The following is a 22695-nucleotide window of genomic DNA, read 5'->3' as shown; positions in this document are numbered from 1 at the left end:
AAGTGCCTAATATTCTTACTCTGCATAGTGGAATTGATAAGTGCAAAAGCAGTAGATTTACAAAATGAAACAGATAAAAAGATACAAAATAAAGTTGCAGTGGAAAATGTATCTGACGCTTTTTCCAACGATGAACCTGTTGGGTCCAGCAATTCATTGACAGCACTGATTGATCAAATAGTTAATGGAGTAAACAACCCTCTTGATACTTCCAGGGAAACTATTTATGAGATCACAACTAAAAAAAATTTTAAACCGGAACTATTACTTAGAACAGCTTTAACTGAAGTTACACGTTGTGTCAAATTTGATCACAGAGGAAAGTGCATAGAGAAAAAAATTGAAACTATTTAACAAAATGTATAAAGATATTTTAGTAATAATAATAAAAAAAAATAAATATATTGTTTATTCATAATATATCATAAAAAAATCAGACAATGCTTGTATCAAAACCGTTTCTGTATCTAAATTTTATTTTTTATTTTTCTTCTGGTTAATTATGATTAAATAGAGAACATTATAATAATAATAATTTTAGCTTATTCTAAAACAATAAATTTATGAAAATATTAAATAAAAGATATTCTCAAATATAATAGATTTTCTTTAATTAAGTGTATTACTATCTTTAATAAAGCCTTTTAGATATTTAAAATGTCATTAAAATCACGTAAAAATTTCGGTATCAAATCTCGTTGGGTCTTATATTGCATATTATTCACACTAAAAGATTCAGATTTGGGTGATGATCAATAATCGATGATAGATACTAATACCTATCTATCATCTAATCGATGATAGATACTAATAAGATACTAATTTATTAAGATACATAAAAATACAACCTTTATAATAACACAATCTTAAGCTGCTTTAGATGACACCACTTTGGATATAGACTATTCTATATATCTAAGCCTATGTTAAAACTACTTCGTTATAAAAAAATGAGTAATGTTGTTAATGCCTACAAATTTGTCTTTAATCATAACACAAACTATAATTTATAATTTAAGATATAAACTTTAAATTGGCAATCGAAAGAATAGAGAATATTTTCCTATCTACACAAAGGGTACGAGAGGTCATTACCTTTAGAGCAAGCGAACCAGAAATCAACTTAGCACTCTCTTGAAGTAATACTTCACAATGTCATTCGAGTAGTACTTTATATGTAGTATTATTATAGAGCGCGTTATTCCGAATTTATATTAATATCAATACCTATTCCTAAGAACTTGAAAGTTTATTTAAAGGAAATTTAACATTTCTTAAAGCACTTCATATAGATAACACAATATATGTGTACTGTAAAATAAATAAGAACCAAAACACATTTTGCTAAAATTTGAGAAGTTTCATCGTTGAACCTTTATAGAAATCTTTTTTTAAACCAATTGTTCTTTTTCCATCAATTGTTTATATTTAAAAATCTTTAAAGCTATATTATACACTATTCTAGTGCATTTGCTAGTTTATTGCGAGAAGTCAATTACTATCAATTAACGTAAAACCGTTTAAATTAAAAAAATTTATTCCACTTATTCCATTAGCAGTACAAGCACGATAGAATCTCTAATATTTTCTAAAAAGGAACGCCGTGGAAGTGTTGCAGTACGAAATCCGATAGCCATAATCGCGTGGTGCCATAAAACACTTCTGCCAGCACAGAAATATGTTTACATAGCAAATTTCATTATAATTACATATGCACATACAAACTGACGGATACATCCATCCGCGTTGCTGGTGTAAATGTATCTATCGATTGTTCTTAGCACGGAGTGTGGCGATTAAATCATTAAATGGGATTTGTGGCGATTCCGAAAGTTTTATGTTTAATGATGAAAGGATTGAGTGCAACCACACACATGCAGCATACGATACACGCTTGTACAACACTTGTTATATTGTTTGCTGCTATTTCTCGTTCGTTTACCGGTTTGTTTGTCTATCAGTCTATCTATCAGTGTATCTATCTTTTCAGTATTTACTTGCTATTTTTCTGTTTTTTTCTATTTTTCCTTTTGTTTTTGGTGGAGCTGCTGCTTTTAATGAGTTGCCAATTATGCTTGTAATCGTGTTGAAACCATGCTTGTTTTTGTAGTTATTTTTGTTACCGCCTTTCTACGTAACTGATATAAAACAGTAAGTATCTCTCTGTGAGTGTGTAAATATCATTGTACTCATTTGTGAAATCCTTTCAATGGCATTAGTGGCACAATTCTAGGCTTCACTTACACAATCTATCGTACTTGGTATTAGTTAAAACTTGCCTGGAACACGGGCACGCTTGCTCACAGATACATGACAAAATATATAGCCATTTCAATTGCGCCCACTTTTAATGCCTGTTAAGTTGCTAGAACACAAGCTCCTGTTGCTAAGTGATATCTGCCCACATGTTAGTTTGTATGTGAGTACGTGAGGATGTGAGTAACTGAATTCGCACATATATGATGAACATTTTTAATCTCTTAAGCTGCTCATTAATTTATTTTCAAAAGTTGTAATTCTTTGAACTTTAGAGTTGATAAGGTGCCTTCGACTTAATTCTTACAGCTCACAAGCAGAATCGCTTACATTGTTTATTTATACTACAAATAAAGTATATATTATGTATTAGATTTCATTGCTATAAAAAGTGAATAATACCTTTTGATTAGAGAATAAGTATTTTTAAGTTGAGTCGTAATATTTTCAGGAAAATAATATTAAAAAAAGGTGAGAGTTGTAAAAACCCATCAACTATATAAGCCATCGACTATATAAGCTATCGCCTATGTAGGCCATCGGCTATAAGGCCATACTAAGTGGTATAAACTTTATTCTGCAATTCAGCTTCTCAAACAGTAATGATATATAAATAAAACCTTTATCATACCAATAAATTACTGTTGATTTTGCTGTACTGAAACACAGTAATGAACAAATCTATTTAATCTAAAATATACTGAACTAAATATACTAAAAATATGACACAAGTATATTTAAATAGTTGTACAGTTAAAGATACTCTCTCACACTTAATTGCGAGAAAATATTACTTGTGCTCAAGGCCTATCTTCGGAAGGGTCGATCAAAATACGGGGAAGGTTCAAAAAGACCGCCATGTAAACACTAACAAAACCGCGATCATACTACAGTGTTTAATGTAAACATAAATCACATTACAAATAAAAAATCCATATTAATATCTTGCATCGGATTGTGATCAGCGAATCGCTTCTGATACACAATAAAATCGATACATTTTTGAAGTGTGTGCTAACAAGTCATGACGTTGTCATCACATATGATAATGTAACATAAAAACAATGTTGATCGCAAAAGATATGAAGTATAACAAACCGATTTAAAACCGATATTAACTTTAGTAAGATATATGTTACTGTTATACAACTACCAACGAAAATGATTCGGATACTGATCTGTAAACTATTTTGACAGCTCAACGCCATAATTGACAATGGCGACGTCAGTCTGGAGATCAGGCGAGAAATTATTATTGTCAATTGCTACTAATTATTTAAGCCAAATAAGAATAAGAAGTTGGAAATTGAAATCATATATTAAATCTTATAATATGAAATGTTATCATAAGGCTATAATATAAAATAAGCTAACACAATATTACTTAATTGATTCAATGAATTCAATTCAAATATATTTTTTTCGATTTTCAGATAATCTAAGTAAATTAAATTTAATGTTATCATCTTGAACACTCATGATTCAATAATAATGAACATGAATTTATGTAAATATAGTCTTTTGGGCGGTTCGAGATAAAATTATGGTAGCGGCTAAATCTACAAAAGCTGCACGTTAATCAAATAAAATCCTACGCTTTGTTTTAATCTACAATAGGAGAACCCGAGAAGCTGCGGATGGTATTATATTAAATATTAAATTATATTTTTCTTTTAAATAAAATTCTTTTGAAAATTAAAAATCACTTAGTTAATAATGATAATGGTTAAATTTATATGAAACTATTTATAAAATAATTTTTTATAAAATAATATATATAAAACATTAGTAAAAAGAAATATAGAAAGCTCATACAAAACAATATCACATATGCAGGTGCCGTCTTTATCAAAACAGCAATCATACTAAGACTAATTAAGATTGCACCTGCATATGTGATATTGCTTCGTATTAGCTTTCTATGTTTCTTAAGAATCTAGACGTAGGATAAAATAATTAAACTAATTAAAAACAACAAATGTTATTCCCACTTAGAAGAATTTATGTTTCCTGATCTGTGGTAAAACTTTCTATGAATAAACGATTTATAATTCTATTATATTTAAAAAAGAACAAACTTAACTCGTATCTATATATTGCAACTTCTTTCAGACGTGCCAGATGTTTTTCATAACGATTCAAGTTGCTGATCCATTTAAGGGGCACCTTAAGTCTAGTAAATATAAGGCACCATTGCTAAGAGGTGTACGCTGTCTCATGAGAGTCGTTGTGAATTATATAAAAATTAAAAGATTTATTGGTGCATATCAGGTATATATTTTATATTATTTTATTGATACACTGTGTTATATATTATATAAAAGTTTAACTATAAAAAAATGATTAAATAACAAAACAAACTTCCAACAATAACATATTAAACCTATTAAAAATATTTAAACTAATAAATTTCAATATAATATATTTTTAAATTTCATTTATGCTATCTATAGCTTTAGGTTTTGCTGTAGTTGTTGTAGTAGTAGTAGTAGTAGTAGTAGTTGTTGTTGTTGGTTCTTCAGCTCCTTTAATAATTAAAGCATCTCCAAAGATGGGTTTGAAAAACAACATAAAACGAGCATAACGGCGTGCAGAATTCTAAGTAAATAAATAAATTTGGTATTGAGTTATAATAACAGTTAATGTTAGTTTAACAGCTTTAAGCTTTCTGCAATCTTACAGTGCAGAAGAAGCTTTTATGTTAATCAAAAATTTTACTTTAACATTTTATTTAAATAATTTTATAGCAAATAGTGACTTACCATAAGAAAGCGCGAGATTGTTTTAGATACATTTGTTAAAGTTGCAAACGAGTTATTTAAGAGTTCATCAGGAAAATCAACTGACACGTTGGTTCTATCAAATTCAGGTGTGTCATCATTGTTCTTAGTCGTTGCTCGAGTTTTTCTTATATTGTCCATTGTAGATTTCAAGTATTGCTGGAAAATAAAAAAAATTTTTTTATTTTATAATATGATATTATGAAGTCTATTCAAATAATTACAAAATATGTGTGATATTTTTATTATAATAGAGTAAATATTTTTTTAGATAATGATGCAAGTATCTTTTTCTTACATATCTTTCTTTCTTTAGAATTTTACCTTCGTTTCTTTCTTTTAATAAATGACTAAGACAGCGGATTAAAAGCATATTTCATTAGAAATATTTCGTAAAATGCTTCTATACTTCCACCGCATAAAATCATTTATTTTATGAAGAACTTTAATTAGTAATAAAAGAAACCTTAAAGATTTATTCTTCATAAAAAATATAGAGAAATTTTTTAGTATTCACGGAAATGATAAATTCTTAATATTTATAATAAACATTTAGCCAGAGAGCTCTTCATAGGTTAAAATTCCCTTGATATACATCAATGTACTATATTTACACATATGTATATTCATAATTAAAACATAATGACTGCTTAAAAAACCAAAATATATACCTAATTACTGAAAGTGTCTGAAAGCCTCACCCGAATTTAATTTTTGGCTATAGGCCTAGTATACAACAATAATATTGAGGCTCTCATACATTTAACACATAGTCTATAAGAAAAATTTTTTGTCATTAAAATACATTCAAACCTAACCCACTCGGTGTTATACAGTGTTTACACCCAGACTTATCGAACCTTTTAAGCATATTTTTATATGACTTTTGTTTGAAAAATGGTACAATCGCTGCATATTTGTCGTATTAAATGCAATGTGTTTTAACTTTCATTAATATTTCTAATTTTTATTTTATTAATTATTGTAATAATTTATCTTATTTATAAAAGTAAAAACAAATTAAATAAAATAAAGATATATAATGCTAATTTCAGTGACCAGCGTAAGACACATATAACCTCATTTACTGATAGACATTTTTGGGCTTTGGAGACATACATTTTAATTGTATATTTGTTCATTGAATTAAAATATATGACTCATACCCATAATATAGTATGCAGGCAATAGAACTTAATTAAATGAGTCACTAATTCAGGTTTATATGCATATAATTTTGACAAAATGCAATTTGCATTAAAATATCTAAAAGGTTTTTACTACACAACTGCCAACTAATTTTATCTTATGTGACCAAGTAGACTATTATGTATATGTTCATATATATACATATACACACAAAGAATTATTTATAAATAAATAGTGGTCACAAATTTTTAAGCTTAATTGATTAAGAAGATTGGTATTACCTTACTTATAAAAGTAATTATTTGAATACATAAAAACAAAAACAAACATTTTAAAAAAATTAAATAAATTTTTGTCCTTGTCTTTTCTTTGCTATTCGAATTCGTCACAAAAGACAGAAGTCGTTTTCCGAATTCACAGAAATGCTAAGATATACTAAATAATAAATGTGGTGACATCCCGTTAATATATTTGCTTTACATTAACTTTCTTAAATTGTAAATCAATTAAAATGTAATTTGAATACACTGCAGTTCAAATTTTTATGAATAATAATTCGCATTTACTTTGAAAGTTGTAATTCATATAATATTTATGATTGTATGTTAGGTGTTAAACTACTTTAATAAAAAACAGAACTGCAATTTAGATTTAAGGTTTTGGCAACATAAAACGAACATTATTTTGATGTGATGTTATTTGAAATCATGTAATATTTTACTAAGTTAAAGAAGTTACCTCTTTATTTTTTAAATTTATGTAAATAATTCCTAATAGTCTCACTGAGTTTTTTGATAAAAAATTGTTCTTAATGTGAACTGTCTTAATATAATCAATGCTAAGAAAAATATTGCTTAACCATCTGGTAAATTAATTGTTTTCTTAGATTGACCAGTTTTAATCGATAAAAGTACTTTCAACAACCATGCAAACTTGCTTTTGAGAAAGCTTATTAATCGTGGAATGAGTTAATTATTAAATATTGATATTATAAATAAAGAAATTTTTGGAACAGTAGTTAACTACAACAATAAAAATTCATTTTATGTTATTTTAATTAATTAAATTTTTGGCTGACCATACAGCTTTTTCAAGTATTGCCAAATACCTATCATCAGTGGTCTTGGAAATATTTCTTGTATTCAATTGTTCGTAAATAATTTTTTGAGACTGCAAGTACCAGGAATCGAACTCGGGTCCTGCTAAAATTAAAACTCAGAGTCAGCGCATCTTAACCAACTGACCCAAAATCGTACTTGAGTTTTATGTTCGCACATTTTTCTGGAGTTCTGTTACTTTCCTATAAAAGTTTAATTAACAAATTTACTTGCTGTGTTTATATTAGAAATCATAAATCAGCTGTAGAACAATTTAATTATTGAATTATTGAAACAATGCCTCTACAAACAGAATAGTATGGAAATATAATAATTAAAGATATACAAAAAATGTATTTAATTAATTATTAATTTTCAATGACTTAGTAGGCTCATCAACCGATTATGGAATCCCTACTACGTCTCCTATCATAGTGTTGAATCAGTGAAGTATGAGGAAAATATTACTAACTTACACTGCCACTGCATGGCATTGGCTTATAGGAAAGTATCCACTCCAGCATATGCTTTCATATATAGTCGCGACACGACAGTCGTACTTTCAAAAATTATAAATCACTCCCTATTTCCACGATTAAAAAGTTACTGTTCTCCAAGTCAATATATAAAAACATTGAAATTAATTTTTAAAATAATTAAAGATGTATGTGTAACATTATTTATAAAATATGTATTTTTTTTATTTCAAAAGTCTTCAATTTTTTTTTTTAAATCTTTTATTTTAATTTGAATGTTTTACATGAGTTTGGTGTTTTTTTTTGTGCGAGTTCTTCAGAAGAGTTTTTTTTTGTTAGATTTACTCGCAATTCTTTCCCTCGCTTTAGGTGATGATTTGTTCTCTTAAATAAACTTTATCACCCAGTTCATGGCCTGCATATACCACATAATTTCATATTTTGAAGACGTAATATACGTCTACACAATTTTAAAAGGTAATTGGCTATACATCTTCAGGTAAATAGCTTTGAGAAATATTGTCTATCGATCTTTTAAATACATTTACAGGATCAAGTTATACTGATAACGGAAAGACTATTCCATAGTCGAGCAAGCAAGTCAAATACAACTTTTAAAATCATATGTTTTATAATAATATCACCGAAAATTTATACTTCATTAAATGAGAGTGAGAGTACGAAAGATTCGAGTGCTTACGCATATAAAAAAATGAAAGCGAAAAAGCCGATCAGTTTTTTTTAATAACACGAAAATTAAAAGAGCTTAAGTACCAAAGAAAAAGTTGAAAGTTTAAAGATTGTAAAGTTTTGATTCTTAAAGCTGAAAGTTTCGCGACTATTTGTATTATCGGAGGTTGAAAGTACTAAGCCACAACTCTCTAATCCAAACTTAAACTTCAATATTGGACTCCAAAAATATTTTATTCTTGATTTTTTATCTTCATATTATTTAAATATTTTCGACTATATATGTCTTTTTATTATCTGTAAAAAATGTTCTTACAAAGTACTATCTTAAGAAGAAACCTAAAATAAAACAATTTCGCATTTATTGTTTACACCAAAAAAGGAATAATATCGTTTATTTTGTTTTCTCTATCGAATTGGACAATTTAATGAATATATTTACAATTGTGATATGTATTCGTACTTATAAATTTAAAGACTAAATAATTAATTGAACCAATTAAGCTAAAATAGGTACAATATAGCCAAATTTGCTTATGAGTGAACAAACATTTTCACTTATTAACTACACAAAAACAAAAACGAAAACAATATTTTAATATATAAATTATAATATTGAAAAAAATATAAAAAAAAATTATATATAAAAACAGGAAACAAAAAATTAATTAATTATGCTACAAAAATAATTTTAATGTTGAATTTGTGACGAATTTTGTTGCTGCAAATCAGATGAAGATGCATAATTTTTTAATCTAAATTTGAGTGCCTAAAATTATTTAACAAATGAAAGCAATAAACGATAAACGTTGCTGTTTTGTTATCGATGTTATCGCTTTTCGATAAAATATAAGTTGCTTTATTAAATTACTTGAGCTTAGTAGCCAGCTTCATCAGAATCAGGTGCTGGTGTGCTGCTGCCAGCACCACCGCCTGCTGAGCCTTGCAAAATTGGACCGGAGAATCCTAAAAATTTCGAAACAATATTACCCAAGCCTTGATTGGCATTACCATTGCCAGCTGATGAACCGCTGAATGCAGTAATTGTGGTCAAAACGCCTGTAGTTAAATCGTTAGCAATGTTGCCCAATGAGCGGATTTTCGGTTGTACTACAGCGCTGACCAGAGTTTGTAAGTCTTTAATTGGTACTGGTGGCTTGATATCATATTGTTTATTCTTTTCGATATTCGACTTGTCCAATTGTTCGACAATGCGCGTTTTGGTGTCGAGGAATTGATCGATTTTCTAAATATATATTTATTTATAAATAATTAAAAAAATTTTATTAATAAAACATTGAAATATTTAAAAACCAAGTTATATGTTAAATACTTACACCAAACACAAAACCAAGAACAGCGTTTTTAGCTTCAAATGTGGCATCGGGTAATTTTCTTTTGTTTCGTTCTACATCGTCGATGGGTGCTTCCTAGAATGGTACAGGCGTAGTATGGTTAAAAATGTTCATTCTTTTACAGACAATTTCAGCACTCAAGTATTTTACACCAAATTCAGTTTATTATAGTCAGTTTTGAATTTATATGGAAAGCAAAACAAAAAACTGTGAGATGATTGACCTTCTTACTTTTAGACTCAAAGATTTCAAGTGTCGCCTAAGATTGGTTAGTCATATTCTTAGAAAAATAGTATTTATTTTTTTAATAAAATTAAATTATTGAAAGTTGTTTTACGTGACTCCAGCATAAACTTCAAATTACGAAATAACACCAATACAGCATAGTACACACTTAAATAAATATATTTATATATATACTTGAATATATGTATCTGAAATACTAAAAATACTATTCTGTATTCTGTACTAATCTTTGACAATCTGAACATGCAAGAAATATTTTAATTCCAAAGAAATTAATTAAAAAACGTATTAGGCTTGCAATTGCTAAGTCAATTGGTCAGAAAATTATTTGGCTTAAACTATGTTAAATATTAGTGTTTTATTCGTTTTTTTATAAAAATTTTGCTTTTGATTTTTGCTTTAATTACAACGATATGCAAAAATCCGGTTTCAAGTTTATATATAATTTTAATATCAATAAACTGACTTGCTGTGGTCTGTCTTGACCCACATATTGGTACCAAGTCAGATATTTCATAATTATATTTTTTAAAAAGTTATAAATGTAACTCAAGAAAATAATATGCAATCTCCTGGTGCAAAACCTAACCAAACACCAAGTGAAGTGCTATTGGAAGGTTAAGAAGGAGTAAATATTTAAAAAAAAGTCAGAAAGGTATATTTTAAAATTAGACTCTCATTGCAAACAAAATATTTTAATTATTTCTATGCATTCATACAATCATTAGGATCATTTAATCCGGATTAAATGAAATAATCATTAGATTTACAATTCTGTTTAATTAATAATGCATCAATGTTTGCTTAGTTATATCTACTTAATGTCTGTGAAGACTATTGACTTTGAACAACAGAACTCTATTCAAAAGAAATAAGTACAAAATGAACATCCTAATAAAATGGAAAATACATTTCACATATAACACATATTCTTCGCATGAAAAACTAAGATACATTGCAAGCTAATTGCTATGATACCAAACCCCATCTAAGAACCGGAGCCATAATATGTAGACAGTCATATGACAGTCAGAAGTGGCCATTTCACAGTAAAGTCTCGATTATCAATTTCATACTGTTACCACTATTTTATTATTGTCTGTGATATAAGTGACTTATAATGTTTTGTTTCAGAAGATGCCCTTATATTCTCTGCTCTTCTTGTACAACTTTTAACTTACATCAAAAACAACAAGCATTTGCATTTGTTGTGACTATGACTACCGCATCTATCTTATATCTAAGACTGTTCTGTTCAGCGCACTAATTCAGTTATCATTCTATATTTGGCTATATCACAAAGAATAAAAGCAGTTATTTATGAACGAACCTTTGTCACTCTGTGACTATTTCCATATAGAATGCAAACTCCTTGTAAAATTTCTATTTAATTAAATTAGTGGAGCTAAACTAGTTTACCTTTATAAGATTTGTAAGATTTGTCACACAAAAAAATTGCAATACTAGGGTTGATTAAAGAGATTAGGTAAGTTCCCAATCTTAGTGAACTGGGATCTTCTATTAACAAACAATAATAGGTTCATTTATACGGTTGTTTAAAATTATTAGGTACATAAATAAATAAATTGTAATATATTATTGTGTTATAATTATATGGCCTGTACACTCTTCGTTCTGTATTTACTTCACTTCCCAGGAAATGGAAGTCTTTTGTGCTTAGTTACAGAATATTCTTAAACCATTCCTAATAAACTCTAATCTTTTGAATGTTTTGCTTTTAAATTGTATATCATTAAGTAATTATAAAGTACCTAAGTAATATATTATTATTAATATTAAGTTTTACAAACTTCGTTTTAATTACAAAAAATTTACATTTTAATATTTGCAACATTTATTAAAAATAATTTTTTTGACCTTATAACAATTATGCGCAAATGTTTACAGGTTAAAAGATTTGTAAAAATAAGACATAAAAAATTTTGTGCATGTCATTATCCAAATTTAAATTTTATGGATGTTGGCAGATATGAGTACAGATATATAGATATAAGTGCGAAATATATATTTGTCTAAAAATAACGCAAAACTGACCTCTAACACTTAACCATTGAGATATGCAGAGATTGATATCTAATAAATTATATCAATAAACAAATTAACAAATTAGCAATTCGACTTTTAACTTTCAGATTTTTGCAGGGATATAAACAATTAACTGAATATGTGCTAAGTTATATTCAATGTCATCATAAGATATCTTGATTTAAAACAATTCACCACTGCAAATAATGCAATTTATTTTAATTAAAAGTGTTAACAAATTTTACATTTGTGAATGTTGTTTTTATAGATAGTATCCCAATTATGAAATTAATTAATATAATATTAATATTAATTAATATAATATATTGTTTACTTGTAAAAAATTAAAGGATCTTAACATTATTTTTAACAGAACTAATCATACTGTTAAGATACACAAATTCGTACGATTACACATGACAGAGCAAAATGACTGCTGTTAAGGAATTAAATATAATATTTTAAGAATAATGTTATGTTAGTTACATGCACTGTTCTAATTGAACGACTGCTATAAATGAGTACAATAAAAAGCTAATTAAATTTTGTTTGTTGGATTAAATGTTGATTAAATGATAAATAATGGACATCATTGCAACAGAATTATATGAAAATAGGGTATAAAGTTTTAACAGTAATATAGACTGTTTTTTATATGTTCTCTTAAATTTTTTATTTTAAAACAGTAACACAAGAAACTGAAAACATTACAATTAGTATAGTAAAATCTATTAATTTAACAAATCAGTTTAAATTTTACATTTACAATGATTGGACACTATTAAAAACTAAAATGATATTTACGATCTTGAATAACGAACTCGCTAATCGAGTAACATAATAACAACTAACAGCGAGTAATTGAATTTTGTTTTCAATGCTTTTACTGTTAATGTTACTCTTTTACCAATTGTTTTATTTCAGATTGCGAAATCAATTTAAATGTTTTTATAAGTCTAAAGATCATGATGCAGTATTCCTTCTTTAAAATCGAATTCATTTCGAGCGAGCGATAAATACGCTGTGGGCGTATTAGGCGCTGCGATATAACAACACCAGGATGTTTTGTGTTACCAACATTTTGTTAATTTGTTATTAGGTATTATGGTAAAATTAACAAAGTTTAGTTTTTCTTACGTGCTATTTATTATAAATGGTTTAAATTCTTTGGGATCAAGGAAGTCGTATTTATTTAACGTGTAATGAACCAAAAATTTTTAGAAATTTAATATATATTTGCAATTTAAAATCATAAATATCTAAACCAGTGACGACTGCTCTAAGGTGCGGAGGTGTGCGGTGAACACCCTAATATAATTTGCAAAATGTTAAATAACATAGGTATATAAATTTATTAAGTATCTTTACATCAAGAATTATTATTATTTATTACATTTCCATATAAATATATATTTTTAAAGTTTTAGCAAAAACAATTAAATATAATTGTCTATGAAAACTCAATTAATTTGCTTCTGTTAGCCGCTATACTTGTTAGTTGTGCTCATATATTTGCAGCTCAAATCACAGAACATTTCTATTATATTTCGTCTCTCCCCTTTGTGTGCTAAGAAGTTGGCCGCACATTCATACGTTACATATGAACAAAATAATGTGCGTGTGCTCCCGTTCGTAATATCAGAAATAGAGATTTATATAGTGGGAATTGTATGAGAGTAATTTTCTGTTCTACTCGAATATCAACTGCACGCATACGAATCCAACATGATGATTTGCCAAAGTGGTTGCATGAGCGGCTGAAGTTTGCAGCTCATCTCACCATACATTTCTATCACATTTCGTCTCTCCCCTTTTAACAGCAGCACCCACGAATTTCTGTTCTTATTGTGCGGGGTATTTGTGCGCACATTGCAAGTGGTTTCAATTTTGTTTGATCACTGCACAAACATGTATGTTTCTAAGTACAAACTCTTTTGTTTGAAAAATTTTGGTTTGATGTTACGAGAATTATGTAAAAAGTTTTGTTTCTTCCATATTGATATAATATTAAACTTGTATATAAATTATTAATTTAATTTGTTTAATATGTTATTTTGTTAATGAATTGTTAATATAATATTGCGCGAATATATTGTTGCCTTATATAATATAGTTATTAATAAAAGATCTCATATATTTTAATATAAGTGGTACATGTAAAAACAACATTAAAGAAGGGCCGCACACCCTTCCAGATAGGGCACGCGTCGTCACTGATCTAAACCATTAGTTGCTCTGATTTTTGAGAATAAAAGTATAATCGTCGACGTTAGTTAAGTAACAGATTTCTCTAAGTTCATCAAATGCAATTGCTGCTGCAAAGACAAAGATACAATGCAGTTGAGTAATTGTCTAATACTTAACTCTAACATGAATTCGTCTGGAAGGCGCAAACTAGTAAAAAGGCGCAAACTTAATAAGTAACGAGTTAATTAAGTTTATACATGATACATGTATAAATGCAAAAGAATGTTATGGGCCAATTGAATTAATCAAACTCTGGACAATATTTAATTAATTTTGTAGTCTTACTGAAAACGTGTTGCTTAGGAGGTTTATTTAGAGAATTATTTGATTAAAATCAAAATTATTCTTCTAAGTATTTATGAATACAAGTATATAAATTTTATCACCACAACCTTAAGTTCATCAGTATTTAAAAATAATAAATAATTGTTTATTTGACATTCGTCTCCTCTGGCATAGGCAACCTTGCTCTTAACTCCATAACGGACATACAAAACACTTAAAAGTGTCTGCTGAAAAGCCTTTTTCAAGTTCAAACAACGATTTTCAACGATTTCAACAAATTCAACAACGTTTTTTAATGTTTTTAATGTTCACAGTTCGCATTCTGCACTTGTTTTGTCATTGTTCGTTATTGGATTTTTTTATTACTGTTAACATTTTTGTTAACAATTATTTTAAAATTGTTTTAGTTAATTTATTTGATGCCATTTTTATTTTTATTTATTTATACTTCTTCTTATTTTTTGTTTTATTTTTATTGTTGAAATTTTCAGTGCTTCACATGCTTTGCATACACATGACAAATTAAATTAGAAAAACTTAACATGAGGCAGAAGAATTGACCATAAATCGGCGAGTACTGAAATTGTTTATAAAAATTAACAATGAACAATAAACAGTAAACAACAGGCATTCACTATAAAAAACAAAAGAAGAAGAGTAAAGAAAAGAGCAGCAAAGTGTGCTGCTGACCGTTAAGACGGCACACTTCCAGCAACGAGTAAAAAACTCTTCAACAGAGAGCCATCCACATACCAGAAATATGTTAAGCTCAAAGCTTTACAGCGCGAGCATTTGGCAATGTTGAGTCAGCTCGACTAATAAAGAAAGGCAATAAAGTAGTCGAATTGTCATATAACAGCAAAAACTGACTGACCGACTGTCTCAGCGCTATTGATGATGGCTTATTGGCCACATTTAATCGCATGAACATTATAAAATTGCATAATATTTTCTTAACTTTATTGTTGTTTTTGTTATTTCTGTTATTGTTGTTGCTGCTGTGGTTGTCATTGCTGTTGTTGGTATATTTACGCCTTTGCGTTAACTCGGTTTACTTTGCTTTTGCCTCTTTTTCGCTTTATTTGGCTGCGTTCAGGGCAGTCAATGTTTATAAAAATGTTATCGTAGGTCGTTTTGAAGAGCTTCGTATGGTTGTTTTTGTTTTTGTCTTGTACTATGTTGTTGTTGTTGTTGTTGCCATTATTTTTATTAACTGACAACATTTTTATTTTTTCATTTTTATATTTTTTGGATTCTTTGATGATTGAATTTTAAATTGTAATTGAGTCAACTCGAAACCTCGTTTTCGGGGTGTACGTCAAGGTCATTCGTGTATGTTATATACTTAAAGTGGGTTTGTGTTCATTTTTGTAAGTGTTAATGACTCTTTTAGTTGGTATTTTGAAGAGTGTTTTTACATTTTTATCATAATTTTGATCGACTTGAGTTAAGTATGAAATTATTTTGAAATAATTTTATGGAATTTTAACAAAATATTCGTCTCAATTTAACCGGGGGAATTTTCCAACACTGGACTAGTTTCGAAGTAGAAGATGTTTAGCGATATGCGTTGATAACGTATCTATCTTTCACGTGATAAAATAGTAAAATTATTAAACTTTTTTTTCTTGCTTTTTTTCTAATAGATGATATATCATCAGTGAACAGTATAATTTACCCTAATTATATAAAAAATACAGTAAATTATAGATAAAAAATTACTAAATCCATTTAGTAATTATAATTACAATACAGGAATAATTTATGATATATGCTTGAGAGATAACCGAAGTTTGTAAGTTAAAGCATTAAATATACTTAACGTATATTTATATATCACAAGTTTGTAATTTTTAATGTTGAAAAGTGTTTACACATATCCTTATATTTTAATATATATCCTTTGCTCAAAAATAATATAAATAAAGTATATTTGATTTGTTTTTAGAAAAAATTTTTCATTAATAATGCAGCCAACTTCTAAGTTACTAATTTCCATGTTAAATTAAGAAAAATTTCGATAATTATTTCAGTTTCATACCTCTCTAAAACCTATGTTAGTTTTTAGAATGACCTATAATCTAATTGGCATGTTAGTATAAAATAATCTAGAAAAAAATGTATTCAATTTTGAGGTTCTTTTTATATCTCTACAATTAATTGAATAAATACAGTTAGTACCACTTGTTCTTACTAATAAAGCTTAAATCATCACCATAAGGATAGCACTGCATCCATTAAAAAATAAATAAAATATCTTTGTAATAAAATTTAACTTATTGAGTTTAAAGATTAACAAACGTAGCTAAGCACTAATAGCAACAAAAAAAATTTAATTTTTATTGAAAGTATATTCATATTCATTTTATCCTATTTTGAATAAATAAAATACATATCTTTTGATAATAATGGACTAAAGTGTATTAACAGCTATTATTATTGAATGCGACAATTGAATCTATTATTGTTTTATTACTTTAAACCATTTGTATTCGTTAAGCTAGAAAATTTATTTACCAGAAATGGTAGCATATGCCAAATTTTATTTTTTTTCACTAATTTTTATTCACATTATAATACTACTAGGTTAGGTTAGATTATACCGGTGATCCGGCGACATACTCAATCCTATTAGGTCACTGTGTTACCGTTTAATAAACTAAGAGGTTTAAAAAGGTCTTTAACATTTGTCAAAGCTTAAAATGCCTTTTAGCTTAGGGTTCTGGAGTTGGCCAACATCCTCAAAAAAGGAAGCAACTGAAATAGTAACTTAGCACAGCACATGCACTAAGCAGTAACAAAGCAGATGTGAGGCACCTATATCTTTCTCTCCACAACTGCTTTTAGAAATGCTTAATTGGCAGATTTAATCTTCTCATATGGATTTTTAATCGGCTGTGGCCCGGCATCAAGAGTGATAAGATATCACGCGGCATCTCATTGAGAGTATTGAATTTTTTTTCTTAAAAAAACGTGGCAAAGGATGCCTACATATCGTTTGATTCGTTGAATTAAATTAAAATCTTATTCGCAATTGATTTTAATGACTATCCTCTAATCGAGATACAGCACACGTTCTAGATTTTAATAATGCCTTTATATCAATGTCTACAGTTTTTCAAGTTTTAATCTTTGAACTTTAACAGCGACTGTAGACTTCAACATTGCAGTACACAAAGCTTTAACAGTCAAACACACTTTCAAAGAATTCTTGTGTTAACATTTAATGCTAAACTGGATTACATGATTTTCTGTTTTAATATAAAATTCGAAAGGAATTATTTAATGAAAATGAACATTTAGTGTTAGGCGTACGTTTATTGTTCGTAGCACAAGAATTGAATATTTCTGTTATTAACTGCAGTTTCTTGAACAATTTGACAACAAATAAAGTTTAGTTAAATGCAATAATGACTTGACCATATAACATAAGAAATTAATGCGTTATATGTACATTTTGTTTGTACATCAACGGTCATTAAGGAATGTTGTAATTGCACATTGAATAACTAAAAATGTTTGAAACAAATCTTTAATTACAACCAAATGCAATATAATTGTAACAAATTTGAAATTTTAATAATAGATTTTGTACAACGTTCACACTTTACTCTGTAGAGATAGAAAAAATAAATACTATTATTAAAATAAGGTGCGGAATTTAAAATACATATAATTTACTATAAACATAATTTACATTTTAATTAAACCAAAAAAGCAAAAAAAACACACACAAAATGAAAACATTTAACTAAAATCCACTCACTTTTTTTATGTATTGTATAATAAAATGCATTTTATTCTCATTTGAACAGGGTGAACGTAACAATGGCCTAAAGTCCGAATTTTCATAGTAACAAAGCGTTAGTAGCAATAAACAAAGGAAAAACTGTTTTGGTTTAATGTTACAACAAGCCACACTAACAACACTGACAACACTGGCTGCAATGGCAACACTGGCTGCAATGGCAAACAAGCTAAACAAACTTGAACGGCACACCGAAAATGTTACCACTTCCTAGCATTTGCGCATTTGCAGTGCTAAGTGCTAAAACCCCATATTTCCAAACATTTCCTAATAACCACTTTTTTTTTTTAAAAAAAAGTTATGTGCAACAATTGTTGCAACAACAAAAACGTGTACATACCAAATATTAAAAAGTTAAAATTTATAAATTGCACAGATGCATAAGTAGTTTGTTTGTGTACATAATAGCGAATTACCTCAGCATTTATAGGATTCAAATCACTTTCATCGTCTATTTCCACAACGGCCAAGTCACCTTGTCGCTTTACGCGGACGCCTGGCATAGTCAAACACATGCCGCATAGACCAAGCAAAAATATTAGACTCAGGCTGCACTTGAACGGTTGCATTGTTTACTGTGAGTTTTTTCTCTTGTTGTTGTTGTTGTCGTTTTTAAAATTTGAGTTGAGTTGTTGTTGTTGTTATTATTATTTTTGGTTTTGTTGTTATTGTATTTGCCACTTAATTGAGTTGATAAAGAAGAATTTTAATTGCTATTTTCTTTGATAACAGCAAGAAATAGTAGTGAAGTTAAAAATGTTAAGAAAAATCGTATGTTGCACACAAAACTATTGTTGTTGTAAGTTGAATCTGTAAAAGAAAAGAATATAAAATATTAGTAAAAATACTTTTTTAAACAATTTAAAGTAAATAGAGCATATTTCATGAAATAAACTTAGAATAAAAAAGTTAATATATCAACAAATTTTATTTTTATATATTTATATTAATTAATAATTTAATTTCTTTAGCTCATAAGAGTTAGAAGTATCGGTTTTTCGCTTTTCCATAATGTTTGAAATTTTTTAAATTTCTAATACTGTCAATAACTGTTATATACCACTTGATGCAATTTTCTAATAACACATTTGGACCGCAATAGTGTTTTTACATGTAATAAACTTAAATTGAACATAACATTTTTAACAAATTCTCTAATAACATATGAAATATGTTAATAACATTACTTATGAAATATACAACATAACATTTTATAATAAATTAAGCAATATTAAATTGATTAACGACAAAAAAATTTGCAACTGGAAATGTGAACTACTCAGTAAAACGAAACGCACCCAAAGAAAAAAATTTTATTCAAAAATAAAAATTTTTTCAAAACAATTTTTTTCCAGTTAATAAAATTGTTTTGAATTGTTTAAGCTACTTCGCATGCCTCAACTGCTTTTTAAAATATTTCCTTAATTATTTTTGTAAAATTGCATGCAATTGTTCAAAAAAGTTAACACCAACTCGTGAAATAAAAGTTTAAGGCCCAAACTCCAAATGGTTTTTGGTTTGACTTCTTTTTTCTGTATTCATATATTCATTATAGTCAAAAGCGTATTGTAACTTAACTTCATTACATACAAAACTTATTAATTAACAATTTACCACAAATATTAAAACGACACTACGTAGAATTGGCAGGAGCAATCACAGCAAGCAACAAGTACGCACGATATTAGCACGTTCACTAACTTTAAGCAAATGACTGCAGACGTAAGTTTCTGCGCTGATTTAGCAGTGGCCAAAACTTGGTTACAACAACCCACAGCCGAAATTAACCAACCAAAAACAAAAAAAAAGTCCAAAGGAACATTAATGCAGCAGTTTGAGCATTAAAGAGTATTGCACAAACACAATTTAACAAATTCTCACGAATTTTCACTCTCTTAAATAAGACAACGGACAAATATTGCGAGTGTATGTGTTTAACTACAAGTATGTGTGTGTGTATTTAACACTTCATGCTGGCAGTTTGAAAAAATTTACTTGCAGTCGGTGCGATCAATGTTCAGTGTTCACCGTTTGTGTTCAGTGTTTGTGTTGTCACTAATATTAACACATTAAAGCCTTTAAGTCAGGTTATGACAAAACTTAAAAAAAGCTTTAGGCGCTCATAGTGCATGAGCAACTCAAGAGCATTGATTTGCCAATAAGCAAAACCAAAGTTTCATGGCATAAAAATACACTCAATAATTTGCACACATTTGCACGGTTCAAAAAAAAAATTGTATACGAAAAAAACATTTTTTTTATTAAATTAAAACCATGAAGCTCATGTTTTTTTTTGAACATTTTTGCAATCAACTGCATTTGTAGGGTTACTCGTTTTAGCCGAGTTAGCCGAGTTAGCAACGCAAAGCCATAAGCCATAAGCACAAGATAAAAACATGTTTGCATTTTTAATAACAAGTTAAGCTTGTGTTGCTTCTATGCTTTAACACTTTTATTTTCGAGGCTGTACGACCTTTTTGAACCCAACGTATGCACTACTATTGCATATTGTCCAGCGCTGGTATGATTTTTTGCAGATTTTTTTTAGAGTTTAGAGTGGCAGCAATTGTTATCGCTACCAATTTCCATACATGCAATTTATTTGTCAAATTAAACCATCTTAATTTTGCTCTGTTCCAACATTTATGCCTGCAATTATAACCACTGGAGTCAAAGACAATTACAACCACTGGAGTCAAAGGCAATTACCTTAATTACACGTAGCACTAAAATTTGCAACAAAACTATTGAAAAGTTTTCATACTACAGTTCCAAAGTTTATGACTGCAACAATTTCATCTAATATTTATTGTATGTTGAGCAACGCAATGTAATAAATCTGCACATGCACTTGTATCTTAAATGCAACCACTTTAACTAATTTAATAATAAGGCAAAAAGTTGATCACCGAAGTTTAGACTGTTAAGTACTTGTAGATTTCTGCTGCTTATCATGTCACACTTTAATATATCCACTTCAAAATATTTTCACAAAAAAAAACCTCAACATTTTAAAGGAAACATCAATCAATCTTTCAAAAAAATCTGTGACTTAAACCACAAGGGCCTTAACAAAGCGCAAATTCTATAAACAAAGCAATTTTTAGCAGAAAAGTACCTACCATAGTTTTTTGGTTTTAGTTAGAAAAAAAACAAATTATGATTTAAAAATAACTTAAAATCATTAAAATTTAACCACTGATTCCGTTAATTTTTGACAGTATATTATAAAAAGTTGTTACTCTAAACAAACAAATTTGACTAATTCATGGTGAAGTGTTAATCTTCAGCATGTTGTGATACTTAAGCACTTTGACCTGCTTCTCATTTTAATTGCCTTCTTCCATACGCTTTTGTTTAAATGATATATTACCAAAGTTCATATACTGTCTGTAGTTTTTATCTAGAGTTAGCTGATGCTCACGGGATAGCATTTGAAAGACTGCCAATATTGTAAAGTTAAATACAGTATTGGGTCAGAAACTAGAATTATATCTCAGAATTGTATTAAAGATCTTCACGTACACGTATTTTTTTTTTTGTGGCGAAGCGAAATGGTATGCCTACGCACTGACCACAATCCGGCGCCCCGGAAAGTGAGTACCCGAGACTAGCATGAATTAAACCGTTCCCCCTAATTCCTAGAAACCATTGTCCTATTTCGGTACTATGTTAGTGTTACTTCGAGGTAGTCATTTAAGACTAGATAAATAAATAAAACTGCAAGATGTTCGAGTTAGCCAGACAGGACATTATAGATAAATGAAAAAAACATTTGAACATACCCCTCGCTACTACCTTATGTGTGTTACACAAACTACAGTAAGTAATTTTACAGTATTCAAACAGTTGCATTAAGCTTCATTCCTTTTACCTATAGAATGCTTAAGTCCTATAAAAAGCTCACAAATATGCTTTCATCTGAATTTACAAATCTACATTACAGCATATGATTGTATTATATCTATTATCGAACCTTGCTCTATTGCAGATGTAAGGTTTTTATATAGAAACCTTATCTGTTCTACCTCATTCTTACATTTTGGACTCAACCCGCTTTTCAATGCTATTATCAATTGCTCTTTGTAATCATTATAAAATTTTCTTGATTTGGATTGCGGTCTCTAACTTGTGCCAAGACTTTAACATCGAACGTTGAGGATTTGCTTTCAGAATATATATAAGTTTTCCACTTTTCTCTATTGATTGATTATTAGCTGTTGATATATTGATTATATCCCTTATGTATATGACAGGTTC

General features: G+C 28.3%; 2 protein-coding genes across 2 annotated transcripts in view; both read right to left on the bottom strand.

Annotated features, from left to right (window-relative positions):
- LOC119667029 (cell wall protein DAN4-like) overlaps nt 1-22695 on the bottom strand; it is a 299435-nt gene that overhangs the window by 53803 nt on the left and 222937 nt on the right. The window lies entirely within an intron of this gene.
- Nucleotides 9135-20148, bottom strand: LOC119671161. Its single transcript, XM_038081696.1, has 4 exons — nt 20050-20148; nt 18852-19245; nt 9786-9878; nt 9135-9694 (listed from the first exon to the last, which is right to left on the bottom strand). The coding sequence occupies exons 2-4, from the start codon at nt 19002-19004 to the stop codon at nt 9326-9328; spliced, it is 615 nt and encodes a 204-aa protein (XP_037937624.1). The 5' UTR covers nt 19005-19245; nt 20050-20148; the 3' UTR covers nt 9135-9325.

Source organism: Teleopsis dalmanni, chromosome 1 (assembly GCF_002237135.1).
Source record: "Teleopsis dalmanni isolate 2A chromosome 1, ASM223713v2, whole genome shotgun sequence".
Classification (NCBI taxonomy): domain Eukaryota; kingdom Metazoa; phylum Arthropoda; class Insecta; order Diptera; family Diopsidae; genus Teleopsis; species Teleopsis dalmanni.
This window is presented reverse-complemented; position numbering and strand designations above follow the sequence as displayed.

What these genes read in the sequence shown, in the direction of transcription:
- LOC119671161 (XM_038081696.1), bottom strand. Translation starts at nt 19,004, where the DNA reads ATGCAACCGTTCAAGTGCAGCCTGAGTCTAATATTTTTGCTTGGTCTA. An exon ending in TGAATCCTATAAATGCTGAG is followed by an intron (nt 9,879 to 18,851) that starts GTAATTCGCTAT and finishes GTACCATTCTAG; the next exon opens with GAAGCACCCATCGACGATGT. An exon ending in TTCTTGGTTTTGTGTTTGGT is followed by an intron (nt 9,695 to 9,785) that starts GTAAGTATTTAA and finishes ATATATATTTAG; the next exon opens with AAAATCGATCAATTCCTCGA.